This window comes from Astatotilapia calliptera, chromosome 10 (assembly GCF_900246225.1).
Source record: "Astatotilapia calliptera chromosome 10, fAstCal1.2, whole genome shotgun sequence".
Lineage (NCBI taxonomy): Eukaryota > Metazoa > Chordata > Actinopteri > Cichliformes > Cichlidae > Astatotilapia > Astatotilapia calliptera.
In genome coordinates this window covers 29,202,825-29,222,443 of record NC_039311.1, presented here as the reverse complement: position 1 = coordinate 29,222,443, position 19,619 = coordinate 29,202,825, and the positions used below count along the sequence as shown (strand labels likewise).

Genomic DNA, 19,619 nt, shown 5'->3' with positions numbered 1-19,619 from the left:
AAAACAAAAATAAAATAAGGGCAAACATTATGAAATAAATAGTATTGTTAAACAGAAAGGAGACAAGAGGAGAGGAAGTGAAGAAGAGAGTGTGTGGAGAGTGATGATTTGTGACAGACAGCAGCAACAGTGAAAAGAAAGGTTTACAACATGGTAGTGAGAATTGCTATGATGGATGGTTTGGAAATGGTTTTTACACTTTGAAGAAGACAGGAAGTCGAGCTGGAGGTTGCAGCGGTAAAGATGTTAGAATTTTCATTGGAAGTAACCTGAAGGGGGAAGGTGGATACATCAGAGGGACAGCCCAGGTAGAGCAGTTTGGTGACAAAAGATAGAGAGGCAAGCCTGAGCTGGTTTGGACATGTGCAGAGGTGGAACAGAGGAAACACTGGATGTAGGATGCTGAAGGAGGACACGCAGAAGGTTGGTGTGGCACAGGAGGATGCTAGGGATAGGGCGGGATAACCTGATGATCAGCTGTGGCAACCCAGTATTACAGGAAAGAGTGCAACAGCATGGTTCAAGATAATGCATCTTATTAAAGAGTTATATTATTAAATTGTTTAACCAGCATTTAAATGCTAGAAGCAAAGAAATATCTGTTATTTTGAGTAAAGGCAAGAAAAATAATGCTACAAAGATTAATTTGCAGAGTTATTATTATTTTTATTTTATCAAGTCTCCTTTTGTATAAATTTAAAAAGAAAGTAAAGTTACACTTTTCAAATATGTGATTATGTAAATCAGGGGTCACCAACCTTTTTGAAAGTGAGAGCTACTTCTTGGGTACCGATTAATGTGAAGGGCTACCAGTTTGACACACACTTCTCAAATAACAAATTTCCTCAGTTTAACTTAATTATGTGTTATCATTAATAATTAATGATATTCATCTATGTACGGACACTAATTATGTTAATTATTTTTCACCATAATTATAAAGAATGCAATTAGGAAACAAGGTAGGAAACATAAATATCAATATGCAACGCTTTATTTCTATATATCTCTGCAAGTATTTACATTTTGAAGTGATCACTTCTACAACATTTTCACTTACCACTAACAAATTTTAACAAATCGTGCACTGTTATATACATTATTTTTGTATGTATGTAACATACAAAAAATCAACTTTCAAATTTTACAGAACTTTTCACCAAATTGGCAGCATTTTAAAGCAAATTGTCACATGTTACACTTAACAAACACATTTGTTTTTCAATAATTAAATTCAACTTTGACATGACACTGTAATGTTGCCACTGAGAACATCTAATATGGCTTTCTTTGTCTGTTAGTGGGAAACCTGGCATTGCATGCTGTTCACCAGTGTGTTGTAATCTGGGGTATAACTTGACACTGCAACTCTGAGTGAGTCTTGCAGATGTGCATCGGAGAGGCGTGTTCTGTGTTTGTTCTTGATGAAGTTCATGTCAGAAAAGGCTGATTCACAAAGATAGGTTGAACCAAACAGGCTGGCAACCTTCATAGCTGCTGTGCACACACCACTGTACTTTTCTGTGTCAACAAGGCACCAAAAGTTTGGTGCACCCAGATAGGCTTTGAGGTGGACGTCATTTTGCAATGTTACAATTTCGATTTCCACCTGTCCAGCATCCAAGCTGAACATTGAACTTAGTTGCTCAGCAATGCATGTTGTGTCCACATTCATGAAAGGATTGGAAACAAATGAGACACATGGCTCAAGCTGATCAAGGTCACAAAACCTGTTCTCAAACTCTTGACCAAGTCGGTTTATGACTTGAGTGTACTTTTCTGCAACTTTGTCAAAAGTCTCAGATGCAGAAGCATTGTCTTTCAGCACCATCTGCACAGAGGGAAAGTGCAGCACCTTTTTTCTCTGTAAATGCACAGAGAAAATGTTCATCTGGGCTTTAAATCCATTTAAAGCACTTATCATGTCAGCAACAGTCTTACCTTTGCCTTGCAGCTCACAGTTCAAATGGTTCAGTTTCCCAGTAATGTCTGTTAAAAACACAAGGTCAAGTGTCCACTCAGTGTCCTCCAGCAGAGATGTGTCTTCCCCTTTGGATTGCATGAACTCCTTGATTTCACCCAAAAGTGACAAAAAACGAAGCAAAATCCGTCCCCTGCTGAGCCATCGGATTTCCGTATGTAGTAGCAGGTCACCATATTCAGCTGACAGCTCCTCCAATAGCACCTTGAATGTTCTGTGCTGTTTAGCTCTGGAGCGGATGCTGTTTATGATCTTCACGACGGGAGTCATGACGTGCTCGAAGCCGATCACCTTTGCGCATAACGCCTGCTGGTGAATGATGCAGTGGTAATGCATGAAGTTTGGGAACTCTGTGTCACCTTTACAGTGAGCGATGAATCCCGTATGTCGGCCGATCATAGCAGGAGCCCCGTCGGTAGTCACTGATACCAGCTTTTCCAACGGTACCTTTTTCTTCGCGAAAAACTCCTTCACCGCGTTATAGATGTCAACTCCCTTCGTTGTTGTCTTTAGCGGCAGTAGTGTCAGAAGTTCTTCTTTTGTGGAGAAACCATCAAATACCATCCGGATAAAGACCATCAGCTGTGCTGTACTGCTGCTGTCGACGGACTCGTCACACTGGATGCTAAACCAACTGCACTTTGCCAGATCCTGATCCAACTGATCGGCCAAGTTCCCGGACATAGCCGACACTCTTCTAACAATTGTAGTTGCCCCCAGCTGGACATCAGAGAGAGTGGAGATTACATCGTTTCCATATTTCTCGTCTTTAAGCACAGTTTTTGCAATTATCATCATTGCTTCTTTGAAATACTCCCCGTCTAAAAATGACTTCTTTTTCTTAATCATGAAATGTGTAGCTCTAAATGAGGCTTCGGTTGCTTTTTGAGAGTTTTTCACCGGTCTCGTGAAAAAAGACTGCTGTTTGCTCAAACCTGCCTTTAATTCGCGGGCCTTTTCCGCTCGCAGTGTGCTGCCCTTTGGGTAGTTAGCATGGTAGCTTGTGTGACACGTTCGGAAATGTCTCTACACGTTGTGCCGCTTTGCCGTTGCCACAGTTGCCCCGCAAATGAGACACACGCATGAATCTTTCACAGAGGTAAAAAAGAACTCTTCCTCCCATTCACTGTGAAAATTATATGTTTTCTTCCTTTTTTCCGCCATGTTTTCCTCATCTCCTCACCTTTGCCTTTGCTGGTCTTCACGGCAACTGTTTCCGTGGAGACCAGCTAGCACTAAATATTAGATCATGATCTAATATTTAATAATAAACTTTTTTTTAATATATATTATCTCTAACAAATTAATGCCAATGCAATTGTGATAAAAAAAATAGCAAGAAAAAATAAAAATAGATGCAGCTTACTGGTAAGTTGTTATGGTGAGCTATTTTTAGAACAGGCCCGCGGGCGACTCATGTGGTCCTTGCGGGCGACCTGGTGCCCGCGGGCACCGTGTTGGTGACCCCTGATGTAAATGTTAATAAAAACACAGCTAATGAGTAAAAAATTGTTACAAAACTAATAATACTGCAAACACTTCTACACTCTGCCTTTGGTCAAATATAATTTTACAGCCATGCTGAACATTTTATGCAACCAATTTCACATAAACAAAAACTAAGCAACATCTTATTGTCATGAGTTTATATATACTCACTGATTTACTAAAACCTGTGCTTACATTTGAACTTACATTATGTGTAATTGTTTTAGTTGTTCAGTGTTTGTCTGTAACATAAGTGAGTGTTTGTCTCCGCCTAGCGGCTGACTTGCATCATTTTAATGTCTAACTTCACTGGCTACCTGCATTTTCTTCAGGTACAGCCTATATAAAGTCCAACCTGACATACAACACATTAATGAAGGGAGAACACCTCTTCAGCATTTAGCACAGGTGTACAGGTAAAGTGTTTGGCGGTGTTGGAGGAGCATGCAGCACACATTCCCCGCACAGCCAAGATCAGGGCGTGGTGGTAACTCGTTTATTACAGGTTACAAACTATGTGGCCATTGAGACGAAGCGCAGTCAGTTTGAACTTTGTAGGTCGTGAGCAGCGTTTTCGCCCTGCGCCCTCCCACTTTGTGGCGCGCACACCAGGATTTGCATACAGAGGAGTAGAGCGCCCGCCTCCCTCAAGAGTTTGGTTTTCCTTTCCAAGCAGTACGTTTCTGACCAGACTTTGCTCGGCAGAGGTGGAAGTTAAACTCGGGTGGATCGACTCCTCCGCCCAGCCAGCGCTGACAGACCTGCTCTGTTTTATCCCGCTGTGCGTTTTCCCCACTTCAGCTGTCGCTCCGTCGGTTTTGTGACGTTCTGGGCCGATCCATCAAGATGTCTCAGATGAACAAGAAAACGATCACGACGACGACCAGCTTCAGGAATCTACAGGCCTCTCCGGAGCCGATGGTTACAAGGCTTGTCTCCCCCAGCCCTGTGTTCTCCGGGAGCTCCGTGTCGTCGGTGACACCGATGTCTCAGGTGTCTCAGGTGTCCGCGGTGCCGTACGCGGTAAACGGCGCAAGCTATGGGACGTTGCGGTACCTGGTCCCTGTGCAGCAGCAGCAGCAGCAGCAGTCCTTCGTCCTGATGCAGCAGCCTATGATGCAGCAGCCTGTGATGCAGCAGGTGGTGTCCCCGATGTACCTGCAGAATATGCAACAGCTGAGCATCAGCAACCAAAACGACTACATGTACCAGGATCTCAGCATGACAGAGGTGAGGTCATGCGCGCATTCAATCAGTATTCCCCCCACAACTCTTATTATTTAGTCAGTTCAAAAGTCTAAGAAATACTGGGAGTCAAACCAAAAAAGGAATATGGTTTACTGACAGCAACTAAGAATGAAGATTTCTTAAGATATGTTATTTGCAATACCCACAATAATCACCCACATTAAACTCTTCTTTGTTGGTGTGATGCAAAACACCACAGAGAGTTTCCAAAACATGAGATCCTTGCAGAAGCTTCATTAGAAATCAGATATCTTCAGGCAGCACTTTCAGGGATTTCTTTTTAATATAAAAATTACTTTTTTCCACCACTGCTTTTATATTACTTGTGTTTGTTTTCCATGTGTGTTTGAAATTAATCATCTGACATTTTAATGATCACTAAATAACTCATTATTGGTTAACACAACAAAACACACCTTTCAACTTTTCATGTATTTTGAAATGTATTTTCTTTGGACGCCTGGAATGTAAATGTGTCTCTAAAGCACATTCGGTTATCTTCTGTTATTTACATTAGATATAAATAAACTAGACATTTTTCATACTGTTATACTGTTATATGTTTGCATTTCCCCCAAAATAATTTATTTAACACAGTACAGTGGGCTACGTACTGACTGATTTCACTCACTAAAACTAAGCGTTTTACCCATTAGAGATAAAAACACAAGCATAAAATGCTAAATATGAGTATCAGTACAGATTTGGTGGTTTTGATGCAATCTACTAGATCTTGTGTTGGTATAAATCAGTTTCTGCTCACACATGGCTGTTAAGCATCTTTAGATGGGTGATTGGTTTAAGTTGCAGTCAGCTATCAGAGCAGGGAGGCTGCTGTGTGCAGATAGTATGGGTCAGCCATCAGGAAAGCATTAGCCATGTAAGCATGTTCCTAATATGGCATCAGCTTCTCATTTCTCTCACTGTGCTGTAAATTTTCTCAAGGCTGAGGTGATGTTTGTGCAGTTGAAGACACTTTTTCTGATTTGCTGGCATGAAGGAGGAATTTATATTTTTACTATGTAAATATAAAATTGAGCCTTTCCCATTTAATACGGACGATCGTGGCTCAAAGAGTTGGCAGTTTGTCTTGTAACCGGAAGGTTGCGGGTTCGAGCCCCGGCTCGGACAGTCTCGGTCACCTATCACCTACTGGTGATGGCCAGAGGGGTCGATGGGGCGATATGGCAGCCTCTGTCAGTCTGCCCCAGGGCAGCTGTGGCTACAACTGTAGCTTGCCTCCACCAGTGTGTGAGTGAATGAATAGTGGAATTGTAAAGCGCCTCGAGGGCCCTGAAAAGCGCTATATAAATGCAATCCATTATACTGCATATTAGTGATGGGAATTCTGGCTCTTTCGGCTTGGCTCACTAAAAAGAGCCGGCTCTAAGGGCCGTTTCGTTCGCGACCGACACATCACTACTGCATATGCTATTTTTTTTAAGTGGGGTTTAGCAGAGTGAAAATATGTCATGTGTATCGCTTCATTAGATTAAAAACAATATGCAGAGTAAAGTAAATATCCAGAATAAAGCCAGAAATCATTTAGTTGAAAATTCTTTAACATTATTTTATGTCTTTAAAGAAATGCATGAGTACATAAATACTTACTTGTATTACAGCAAGAACTTCTGTTAATTATATACAAACACAGAGAGCACAACCAATCGCTCACATTGAAGCTACACATGGAGGTCGTCGTACCGTGTCTGCAAAACATCTTCTAGAAGGGGGCTAGTAGACTTGTTGAATAACTGTTAGTAGTTGAGGTGGGGGTCTTTTCTTTAGATTTAGATACTCTGATTACAGTATTTAGTTTCCTTAACTGATTACCCAGTAAATTATTGCTGTGCTGAAAAGGCAGATAATGTATGACCCAGATGTTCAGGCTTCAGGCTCCTATTAATGCTCAGGTAAAGGCACTTTTTTCTGCTCTTAGCTCTTTATGAGGTCAGTTAGAAAGGAAAATAGTCATCTCAGGCACATGACTCTGGCTGTGAGAACAGCAGCACCATCCACTTGTAGTTAAAATCATCAGTTTGTAAGGTGAAGCCAATTAGAAGAAGCCACGGGCTAACTGATGAATAACTTTAATGGTGAAGTATACAAAGCTACTATAGTAGAGGTAAGAATAAAGTGCTTTAAATGTCTTGCATTATCTCCCCACATTTATTCAAGGATTAAGGAACTTTTGCCAGCTCGGCCCATTGCCAGTAAAACAAACAGCCTAGAGCTCGGTCGCTGGCAAAATACGATATGGCATCATTAGCAGTACGTCCTCATGATCACTACCAAGTGTGCTCTAGGTCTCTTGAGTTTTGCCACCTGAGTACACTCAGCCTGAGCTCCGATTTCTCTGAATCTTAATCTTCCTTGATCATTTGTTGATTTACGAGACACCGGTGTGGTCCTCCAATTCCCAAAGTCTTGCCAGCGAACATTTCCCTGCTCCAGTAATTGCTTCCTGAATATGTTGGCCTCTGTGCCTGCAATGGTTTACACAAGGTTTCTGCTGCAGGCTGAAAACATTTGAATTATATCAGCTTTCTACATTTTTATCTGCCTCTTTAATGATGATTTTATTTCATATATCTAGCGTCAAGTGCAGCAGAATTGAAAAACTTCCTCTACGTCTTTTTTTACTTTGGCTACTTACAATTTCAGGCTCATTCTGCTGCTTAAGCCACTGCATTGAAAGCTAAGTGCTCACACCGTGTGTGATAAAGAAGTGCTGCCACACCCCGTCTGACTGCTGAGGCGGCACGCCCTGACTTTTGAAGACTCATTTATTGTTCCACCTGATGGGATCTACATCTGCTCAAGTAGACTCTGGTGATCGAGTGTTTAACTTCGTCTTTCGTTTTTTTAATTATTGAAGGAGCTGAAGCTGATTTGTTGTGCCAGTAACTTACAGGACTTTCACTTTAGAAAAAGCTGCCATGCTCTATAGTTAGCTCTTAATGACTGGAGGCTGTGCATGTAGTATAGTAATGTAGTAGTACTACATGCTGTATTTGACCGTTTATCATTTTTATGTTACTCTTGGCACTCGTTTGCATTGTTTATAGTTCAAGTAATCATCAAAGGTGTTTGTTAACCCTTTATTGACCAAGATTCATAAAGGCCTCAAATACCTATTTTTTTATCTTGGCTATAAAATTGTAAAAAGATTAAAATCTCATCATTCAGGAAAGTAAGGGAATAGAAGCAGACATAGTAAATCTAGGCAGAGGGGATTCGTTCTGTCTGTGTTCAGACAACAATACCTTCTGAATGTCTTGCGCTGTCATTATACACTGATTATTCCCATACAGCCTTCTTTCTTAAACTGTTTAATTTTATCTCTGTTGGAAACGGTAATGAAGTTGCAGTCATTTAAAGAGGACTTGTAAAATGGGCTTGCTAGCAGGCCCATGGTAGATAAAGGGTTAAACATCATTTTTGAAACAGTTCGTTGTCCAGACGTCTCACTTTAATAGGACTGACTGATTAGGAATGGGAATTCGAGTAACTTACAAGAGCATCCTGGAGAATTGCACACAACATATCACAATTCAATGCCTCAGTGGGCAAGAAAGGAAAAAATAAGAGCCACAAAGTAGGGATTCTCATGGGTAAAGCATGTTTCATTTAAAATACAACATCTGGCGCTGGTGTATTGGTGTACCGATTTGTTTTCTGATTTTTAAAGCATTGCAAAACTTTTAATTGGCGTGTGCATCCGTGTATACTTTTATTATCAATAGATTCATGGGGAAAAATAGTTGAGCATTTCAGATTTCTACTGTGTCTTAGCTGCAAACCTCATGACCCATGGACCGCTTTTTGTCTAATTCACAGCTTGTTTGCCTCATTGGAATGTATTTTGATTTTTACTGGCTCGGATTCAATTTTTGGTTTTGTTAATGCCTTCAGAGTGAAAAAAAAAAACAAGTGTCAACAATTCTCACAATGTCAGGAAGCCCTTTTTTAATATTTCTAAAGCATAGAAGGCTAAAGCAGCTGTATTCAAATTTCTGGCATGTTGTTGCTGGGTAGACGCCCTCAAATGGGAAATAATAAGCTTTCTAATTTTTCCAAGTTGCACTTAACTTCCCAATGAGCTCCATTTATTTTGCACTGTTATTTATTAGTGCTCTGAACTGGATATCCTGAAGGTCATGATACAAAATCACAAATTCAGATTTATTTAAACACACTGTATGTTGGACATAGAGTTTGTATACCATGTAATTATTTATTTGAAGAGTACAAGGAAGAACCTGGGAAACGAATAAGTAAAATGGGGTTGAGTGTTGTAGGACAGTGAGGCCATGTTTGGGTCTAGCAGAGCAAGATTCATGTTACTAACGGGCCTCAGCTTCTGACTGCTCTGATGGCTCAGTTTCAGATTCAGTTTTTTCTACTAGTGGATTCATATTGCATCACAGAGTGGTGCAGCTTGTTTCAAACAGGGCTTCTCAAAGCCCAGTATAAGATAAATGATGATTATTTTGATGGGGTTCAATGGGTTTTATGGGTGTCCCAAGGACTGAGGTCTCTTGTAGTTCTCTTTATGTCTGACAGTCTCTTCTTTCTTCTCTCCCTCTTTTGCCAACTGTTTCAGAGCACCAGCAGGAAGTCTTCATCTGTGTTCAGCCATTCAACCAGTCCTATCAAGAGCCCTGCGACAAGTGTTGAGGAGGAGGTAAGGACCTCACATTCACCCAGTCACAAAAGCCTCCTTACTGGGTACAAAATGCTCTATAAAGCAGAAGTCTCTGTACTGCCTAAGCATTAGCTCATCACCAGGGATGGGTTTTTCACGATTCCGATTCCATTTTCGATTCTGTTTAACGATTCGATTCTTTATCGATTCTTTTTTTAAAAAGGAGAACACACAGGTCGATTAGCTTAGAACTTTGTTTTATATCTTCTCTTTGAACAAGATAGAAATTTAGAGGTAACATGGCCTTACAAACCCAGCAGTGAGATCTTAAGAGATCCACAGCCTACGGCTCTTCAATGGGTGTCACAGGGTCCCCAGGAAAAAAATTGTAAATGTAAAATAATAAAATAAATATTCTTCTGTAGCAATAACAAAGTATAACATAAATTATTCTGTAGCAATTACACAAGAATATCCAGTAATGTCCCTGCCTACAATTAAACACATTCACTTACCGAAAATCGAGGGCATCTGCTGTGGCAACCTTTGACCACAAACTTAGACACTGCTCGGTGACATTCGTCTGTCCTGGCCTGAAAGGAGACGCTACCGGTAGACTGCAGCGAGAACTGCCAGCATCTGAGCCAGCCAGACTCTGTCTGTCTCTCTCATCATAGTCACCCAAATGCACAGTAATGGCAGGTTTTGTAATAAGGCAGATCGCACTAACATAATATGCACTGTTAGTTGATTATTTACCTGCCGCATTAACAGGAGAGGACGTGCAAACGTTACCGCTGCTGCTGGGTTGGATTTCACGAGTCTGGAGCGAATTAAAAACATGACATTCATTTAAGGTCATCATGTGTTTTGTGAACAAATACTTTTGCATATTCGTAGTGTTTCCTCCCTTAAATGAAATATCTACTTTGCAAGTATTGCAAGTTGCCCTGTTGTCATCCGTTCTCGTAAAGTATAACCAAACTTTTGAGCCTTTGAGCCGCTTAGCGACATGTTTCCTGCCAGGTAAATGACGCTCCGCAACGTGGTGACGTCATTCGGGGCGACTGGAATCAATAAGGGAATCGTTTGCAAAAATGGCAAACAATTCCAAGGAATTGGAACAGTGGGAACCGGTTCTCAACAAGAACCAGTTTTCGATACCCATCCCTACTCATCACTGATTTTAAAGCTACAAGAGCACAAGCTTCAAATCTATTTAAAGTATATTTAGTTTGTTTCATGGTGTTAAGATGAACGAAAAGTGCAAATAATGATAAGAATAATATTTGAAAAAAGTCAGCAGCAATAGGAATACAGGTCGAAACTCCACCAACAGACATTTCATGTCAGTGATGAACACATCATTAGGCAAATGAGACTGTAGCTTGTTATAACAAGTCAGAGGTGGGTCCATTGTCTGACAGTGTCATTTCAAGATTAAAAAGAAAAACTTAGAGAGAAGAGGTTTTGCACCACACCACAGTCTAGTTCAACAGGTTCATGCTGCAAGCATTCAAGAGCAAGGAAACCCCCAAACTGTGTTTGACATGTAAACGCAAAGGATGGACTGCATTACAGTTATATACAAATTAAATCAACAGTAATTCAACATAAATGTGAAGTTGTGAGGCAGAGAGTGACTGGACAGTTAAAACGTTTAAATCTATCTTTTGTTTCTGCCGCATTTCAGCGAATATTTAAACATGTACATTAGTTGTGTGGTTAGAAACATGCTGCACATTGATGTCTAATCACCGAAAGACTGTTTGCTTGTACCTGAGCATCAGCACTGATGCAACAAAAAAATAATCAAAATTTAAACCCAAAAGACAAGACTTCAACTTGTTATGAATCAAATTATGAATTTGATAATCTGAACACAGAAAAATCTGATCATAGTCCAATATTTTTGATACAACAATTGTTGGTTTCTGTCTGTAGTTACAGACACTTTGAAGTCAAAGCTGTTTCTTCAACATGAAAATTGAAAAAGACGGAAAAATGCAGAAGGGGTGTGGAGTTCGTCTGTCAGTTAGGCAGGGACACACCCATCAGTCTCAACATGGGAACACTAGTTCATCAAAGTACAGTAGCATAGCAAGTGTTTTCTGTTTTTTATCTGGTTTTGTTTTAAAATGAATTCAGCCAGGGGCAACTCATTGCACATGCATGCTTTCTGTGCAGGCAGCAACGCCCTGCTTTACAGTCACACTGTTACCACAGCACTTTGTTCGTAATCACAGGACCAGAAACGGTCACAACATTGACAAACCATGCTGGGTGGGTGTGAAAATTGAGGTGTGTCTGGCCACTTCCCAGAGGCCTTTGCTGTAGGTGGATGCATTCTTTTGATTTGAACCTGCAGTGTCATGTATATGGCTGTTGTTACAGGAGGGAGGATCTTTGATTTATCGAGCTGGTGTGGCATTTTTTCTTGGCACAGCCGAAGAAAATCCTGTGTAGCTAAACACACTGTTAAGTCTGTTAAGTCCACTAACAAATTAATCAGCCAGTCCACAGTTATGTAATACTTTATCACTGACATATTTCCACTTTTATGACCTTTGACTTGTTTATTGTGAAGGTAAAGCTGCTTTTGACCACTTGATAAAAAAGAAATGGCTTGTGTAAATGAAACCCTAGTTAACTATTCCAATGCTGTAAAACTTTGCAATTCAACAAATATTGTACCAGCCTGATTATAGGTAGCTACATTGCCTTATAAGCTTACAGCATTGTCATTTGCATGTTTTGATAGTCTGATGAAAATATCACAAGCCACTTTTTATCAGCATCGGTGAAGCCCGTCTGGTCAAACTCATTCACTTCCTGTGTTCTTTCTTTGCTTTTATGACTTTTTCATCTTTTTCTATGTCTTCTTTGGTATTTTTGTCTTTTTCTTCATTTCTTTTCACTTAATCTTAGAATAAAATGGTTTGATATGAAAAGGTAAAACTTCGTAATCACAGTCTTTGCTCGTACATCAACCATCTGCAGAGTGTCCTGGAGTTACCCCTGCCTCTAATCTGCTTTCGCTCCAACTTGCTCGCAGCGTTCTTTCCCGTCAGCTCGTCAGTGACAACTTATTACTAATCAGCTTTTCTTGACCTGCTTGAAGAATTCTTTCTTGATGATTTCATTTTTAGTGAGGATAAAGTGACATGAAGCAAATTGTGGTTGACCTGACTTTTTTTTTTCTCAGAAAAAGAAATGTCTGTCAGTCTGCTCCTGACTTTAATGATGGTTTTCATTTTTAACATTTTTTGAAGTCATTTGAAGCCACTTTGAGCACAAACGCCACTCTTACTGTGTGACACATTCTTGGAAATTTGACTAAAACATTTCTCAACACACAGCGTGTTTGTAATGAACACGGACCCACCGGTGAGGCCGGAAAGATTGGAGGGCTAAAATTGTCCATCTCCGTGGGAGGGGAACAAGTTCAGAAAACAAAACCCAAAACATGATGGATTCTTGTAGTGTGCAGAGACGGCTGGAGTGCTGTTGAATGTCACGGAGGCCTTTTGACCTTTGTTATCTGAGGACTGAAAGACATTCCCTGAGCACTTGAGAGTGGTGGGGATTGGTTATTAGATGCAAATGCAGATGCTAATTGGCAGACTGGTCATTTACCTCTCACCTTTTTCCATATTCATCATCAGCCATAGCGCAATGAGGCTGCACAGTGTGGATAAGAGGTAGAATCTGAAGCGTAAAGGGAAATTCACCCATGAGCTGCAACCTCCAGGCCTGAAAAGTGAAGCCAATGCATACCTGCTAGAAACTGCAGTTCTGCAGGCTGACTCCAAAGGCACATCAATCTTGTTAAAATGCCCATCTATACAATAGAAATATGCACACTTAAAGCACGATACAAAGAGCTGTAAAGGGCTTTTACTTTAGGGTAAGGTAACATATATACATTTAAATACTATGATCTGACTGTTAGATGCACAGGCGGTTACCTCACATCTGTTAGATTCTAACAGATGTGAGGTAACTGCCTCACATCTGTGTAGGTTCTACATCATCCAGGTAATCGTTGAGCGCTTGAAATGAAGAGAACTGGACTTGTGTGTTTCACCTCTCATCCAAAAGGCTTCTTCAGTTCTAAATGAACTGATAGAGAGTCCCAGCTACTCTTTTTGGAGGCTGTTCACATTTTTGTTTTGGTTTGAATGAAGTCATGTTTCATAGGCTGTACAGTGTGTGACAGCAGCAGATAAAATGTTTCCAAAAGCAACACGACGCGACTGATTAACAAAGAGTATCAGTTAACCCTGAATGGAAGGTGTGGCATAACTGAATCTTCTCAAGATCAAACTCTGTTTTGTAGATCTGACTTGTATCAGGCGCCTACAGAGAAGAAAATGAATATAGCGCTTCCTTTGCACTGACCAGGTAACCATTACCGCTGTGACCTACATCATGTTTGTCACCAGCCAAGTCTCGGCTTAAATTCTAGCGATAAACACGGGAAGATCAAAGGAGAAAAAAGTTGCCGGACCAGTTTTGAAAATGTTACCCACAGTGAAAAAAAACATTTAACCTATTCTCTCTCACACACACACACACACACAACATAAACAGACTTCCACAGACACGCAAGGGACGCTTCTCTAAAATGCATCACTACCTAAAATGCTGCTGTCACAGAGCCAATCAGCGTGCAGTGACCGTAGGACACTCTACACCGCTCCACTGCTTTGCATGCAAATGAAAGTTTACAGTTGCAGGTCTGTACAGGCTGAAGTTAAAATTCTATATATTAGCATATTTATGACCTGGGAGCGGGTTTGACTGTGACATCTGGTGCAATGAAACGCAAATTTCACATGGTAGCAGATTCATGTGTTACATGAAGGCCCCAGCTTTTGCAAGGTATAGTAAAAAGCATGTCTGCACATGTGTTTCTTGCTTTATGTGAAGCGAAATCTTGTTGCTTGAGGATAGGATTCATTTTTATTAAACAGAAGGGCTTTTGTCTGTGTGGCAGTAGTTTTGGCCTGTTCATTCACCCTGCCAGGTTCATGTTTTCCCACTTTTGTGCGAAAGCACTTGGATTACCTGCACGGAGCAAGTTTTAGAGCATAACACGGTTCTCTGACGAACGAGAACAGGGGTGCAGCTAAAGAATGTTTTCATAATTACTCTGATTTTTTCTTCATGAATTAATGCTTATGACAGAAGATGTTGCAATCAGTTTTTTAACAAAATAAAGAAAAAATGAAGAAGAAAAACAGTTGTCCAAAATAAACAGATATGAGCTTAGAATAACAGGGGAGGGATCTTAAGGTTTGGAGACTCCATCTCAAAGGTCATCTTAGGGCAGATTAGCTCCAAGGAACTCCTGTTCTGACTTGGATGAATGTTGGGAAGGAATGTCGTAATTGTTTTAACTTTGAACCTCAAATTTAACATATTTGTCAAACTGTCTCAACCTTTATGTGTCAGTAGAAGGACGAGGAGGGTTTTTACATGTGTCCCACAGGACCAGACCGTTAATAAGGAACGGTACTGTGGAGTCCTCAGGGACAACATTTGGCTGTGGATTTGCCTTCCTGTGAATTTTTCATGTGCTTGCATGGAGTGATTTAAAAATAGCAGCAGGGCTAGAACGGGTGCAGAGGTGCACAGAGACGACCCCGAAGAGGAGATCTGTCTGATTTAATGACTTATGATTCAGCAAGCACATAGTAAATTCTCACATAGTAAAGGTCAACGCATTAATGTGTGGCTTTATAGTTTCTCTTAGGAAGATATCTGATGTGGAAGCAACATTCAGCATTTTTTCTGTCTTTTACAATGGATGGAAACTTCTACATCTCTGATGCCGTGTAAAGAATCAGATTTCAAGGATTCCCTGAAGTATTTCGTGCTCTGACAAAAATTCTCTGCCAAATGAAAAACTACAGGTTCATGGGTAATTAAGCAGGATGGTTGTTGACAGACATGTTTGGTGTGGAGGATGCAGTCTTTGCGACTATCTTCTGTGAATGTGATTAGCTGTGTTTGAGCTGAAGGTTTCTGAAGGTTTATGCGCCGATGCTTCCTTAGAGGGTTTTTCTCACAGCTGTGTGGTATGTGAGGTTTTCAAGCCTAATTATAGGATGGTGAAGAAGGGAGTCACATTGAGGTGAAGCAAGAATGATGATATCATGTTTTAAATGTTTAAATTTAAGGAATCTCTTAGGAATTATCACTGTCCACTTTTTTATCTTGTTAAAAAGATCAACAGCTGATCAAACAGGTGATCCACACAGATCCAGCCTGTCTGACGTGAGTTTCCTGTCATATTTTCTGCAGTGTCAACTCCTTTCAAACATCAGCAAGTTTCAAAGAGCTGAAATGCATCATGTTTTTTATCATGAGTATACCATCTGCTCCTCAGTCTTCTCTGCTGATAAACACCCACAGACACAGAGTTATAACCTTATGCTGCAATCACTTTGGCTTCAGTGAGGTTTTCAGTTGAGTTGACTTCATAGTCAAGTTCAAGTTTTCAAATTTTTTCGTTGTCAGTGTCATGTTTTATTTTTTCTTTGAAGCTAATGGTTTATACATTTTGTTTTGGTTTGGGGTTGTGAAAGTTGAACTGCCATTAAATTAGCAGATTAAAAGTCATTTATCAATTGTAGTTCAAAAAGCCGGCACAGCTATGTTGATCTCATTCATGCTTGTTGTCTTTTTTTCTCACAATTTATTGAAGGCACATAAATGAGAGAAATACAGACTGGTGATCTGTTCAGAGTGAGCCCCAGCTTTTGCCCTCTTCATATCCAAAAGCCCAGAGATGTTTTTGTAATTATAGTCATTATTTGATGTACACGTTGTGTAAATAATACTTTCTGGTGTAGCTGGATTCTTGTAGGATATCACTATCACATGTGAATCCGTCTTGCCTTCAAGACAAACTGTGGTTTGGCTGGCCTTTTTTGTTTTCAGTGACTGAATCCATCTTCACGAGCATGCACTACATGTCAGTGCTGTTGCTGAGCTACAAAACTGTGGTTCATCCAAGCATCTAATCATTAAGGTAACACAGTCTGTACCTGTTAAAGGTCAAACTTAATAGTCATAATCACAGAAGCCCCTGCACTATAATTGGAAACCCAACACATGCAGTGTTGCCAGCTAACAAATATCCCACCTGTTCAATGCATCCTGTTGAGTTCCTGTTTTAGTTTTACTCGGTGGCTTCCAGTGTAGGAGTTATTTATTTCCTACTGAGGGAAAACTGTGGACAAAACTGTGAACTAAAGGTCTGGCTTAAAACAGCATTAAACTCTATTGTAATAATATCCCATTTTAATGTTTATTTTTAATAAGATTAAAATGTCTCTTGTCTCACTTTTGTGAATGAAGGATTTTACACGTCTGATGTCTTTAAAAATTTAATTTAATGTTTGTTCAGGCTTGCCAAGATGTCGACAGATCAGCAGGTGTCTCTGCCGTTCACATGATGGCCGATTGCTCAGCAGAAACTTATATATGAGTCTCAATAGGAAGTTCAGTTTAGGCTGTTTCAGTCCGCCAACAGTAGATGGCTATGTGCAAGCAGCTTTGCAACCCACCTTCACCTCAGTTCCACATTTTAATGCGGCTTCTGACTTCCTGGCTCAATAACTCATAATAATTTAAAATTATTAAAATTTATTAAATAATTTAAAAAGTCTTAAAAAGACAGACTGAGTCATGCATGATAAGGATTTTTTCTTCAGTATGCACACACAAAGGCACTCACAGAGACTCACACAAAGAGGCTTGTGTGGTAACGTGACTCTTCTCTCTCCAGTAACAATCTCTAGTGTTTCTCAGTCACTCAGGCTTCTGAGAGCCTGTGTGGCTCATGCACTGACCTGCACACACACACACACACGGACGCACACACACATTGACCAGAAGGCCTGCCATGGTGAAGAAGTGAGGTGATGATGTATTGAGTTACTGCTCTTTGTGGAAGCTCCATTCATAGCCCGTGACAGTCAGCTACTGAAGGCTGAAAAAGTTTTGTTTGCATTCAAAACAGGAAGCTGCTGCCTTTTCAACTTTTTTTTTAACCACGTTTACTTAAAATACCTGATTTCTTATCACAGGTAAAAACAATCTTATCTCCAGTTAAGAAGAAGAAAATCAACCTGGAGCACCTCAACCATTTGAGATGGTAAACATGAAACGCGATTACCCTCATACTGCTGAAAGGCTGTAACTAATGATTATTTGCATTAACCTGTAGTGACATACTGACTGGTATTATTTTTGAGTAGCTAACACATTTTTAGGCTTTAAAATAGCACAAAAAAAGTGAACATTGTAACAAACACTGAGCATTGAGCTCAGGGGTCAAGTTTAATTTCAGGCTCTTTGAGCAAAAAACTGGATTTTTGCTCAAAGAGCCTTAAACTTATTGACCTGATATATAAATGTATGCAATTTGAAGATTTTGTTGCAGTTTTATATCTTTTTGATATCCGTTTGTTTTTTTGGTTTTTTTAATCTAAGACATGTGGGAAGTGGCTTTAAAAGACTGTTGAATTAGTGTGTGGATCCACTGTGACATTCATACCAGTTGTCTGTCGTGCATTGTGAGAGATTTTATTCATTGGAACTACCCACATTGCTACCAAGCTGTAGGTGCATGTTTACAGACAAAAGAGATCACAGATCAACTCATTTAAGTCACTTTAAATGGGACTGGTGAGTGTAGCTGTGGAATATAGTTTATTAAAAAAAGGAGGATATTTACACTTTTGACACTAACCTGTGAAAACTAATAATATTATATAGATTACACGCCATTACCAGCATGTCTGCTGATAGCAAGCGGCTTGTTTTAGAGTCGTGTTTGTGTCCAGAGTGATCTGCCCGTCAGTCATTTCTACACTCCTTTTCTCTGCAGACACTCCCACCTCCACGCTGTTATAGTTTTTGTGTAGCCGCCTCATTCCTTTTGTTTCCCATTTTTCTCTTACTGTTTAAGAATTAGAAACAGGAGAAAGTAGTGCCAGTCTTTGGCACTGCTGTGACCTTTGAGCTCTGTGTGGGATCATTAACCAACCTCGAGGTTTCACAGTGTCTAGATAGGATTTACAGCCTGTCGAATACCAGAGTTGTGCGTCATCTGAGTCGCTTGTTTTTTCTTCCTCCGTGAGAGCTGGACCTGTTTTAATAAACAAAATCGCTCTTTGTGTGATTTATTATATAAAAACGTGCATTTTACTTACTGTTTATCATGCTTTTGTGCTGCTTTCATTGTCTGTTGTGCCTCACATCTCATAATACAATACAATTTTATTTATATAGCACATTTAAAAACCAGATGTAGGCCAAAGTGCTTCACAGAAACCAAATAAATACAAGTAAATAAAATAATAAAATAAAATAGGTACAAATAAAATATACTAACAGGTGGGAGACTTAACTTAGTACGTAACACAGATCATGCGCATGAAACTTACTGTGGGTTTTTTCAGGATTAGAGGGATGTTTATATTTTCACTTTGCAAAAATTAAAGATAACATTGAGATAAGCCTTTCTTTCTGTTGAGGGATTAAAGTTTTGAAACTTCAGCAGTTTTTTTGGTTTAGTCAGGCTTGTCTCACACAGGTAAGCGATTGTCTTGCATTTCTGGCTTCCCAGAGCTTGTGAGAAGTTACCTGAGCTTGTTGCTGTCTTTCAGGCATTTAAACAGTTTCACTACATGTGTTTTTCTTCCCTTCTCTGGAATTTCCTTGACCCTTATTTTAACAATAGTAACACCCACCTCCTGTGCCACTGTTTCCTGATAGGACTTACACAGCAGTTTATTATATGAGCCATGCATAAAGGAAACCTGCCGCATTACAACCAAGGTTCCCACTGGTAGTGTTTATGTACCGTATATGCTGAAATACTAGTTCATCAGTAAAAGCTGTAAATTATGATGTAATCTGTTGACACAACCTTGCAGTAATGTCTTTGTGTATGTGTGCAGTGTTTAATCGTGTGGAGGGAAAAAACTATTTTTTGCATGAATTATAGAAAAATCCTGCAGAGTTCTTTTGTTTGTAGTCTTGTGTATGTCTCTTTTATGAGCAAAACATTTTAAAACACCTTTCTCTTTAGCACTGTGCAACACAGTATTAGTGAATAAACACCTCTCTGACAGTGGTGAAAGAAGCTGCACCTGTAGTGCTCTGTGCAGGACCTGCTGACTCTCCAATGGCACAATGCTTTGAACTTCACTTGGTGGGAAATTCCAGCTTGTGATC

At 40.0% G+C, this 19,619-nt stretch overlaps 1 protein-coding gene across 2 annotated transcripts in view; it reads left to right on the top strand.

Annotated features, from left to right (window-relative positions):
* Positions 1–3,951: 3,951 nt before the first annotated feature.
* pof1b (POF1B actin binding protein) overlaps positions 3,952–19,619 on the top strand; it is a 35,486-nt gene continuing 19,818 nt past the window's right edge. Inside the window, exons 1-2 of one of the 2 annotated variants that reach the window (XM_026181793.1) lie at positions 3,952–4,699; positions 9,324–9,404. In XM_026181793.1, the coding sequence (XP_026037578.1) occupies positions 4,316–4,699; positions 9,324–9,404 (465 nt within the window). In that variant the 5' untranslated portion in view covers positions 3,952–4,315. The remainder of the gene's footprint in view (positions 4,700–9,323; positions 9,405–19,619) is intronic. The other variant, XM_026181794.1, reaches the window with a different exon arrangement.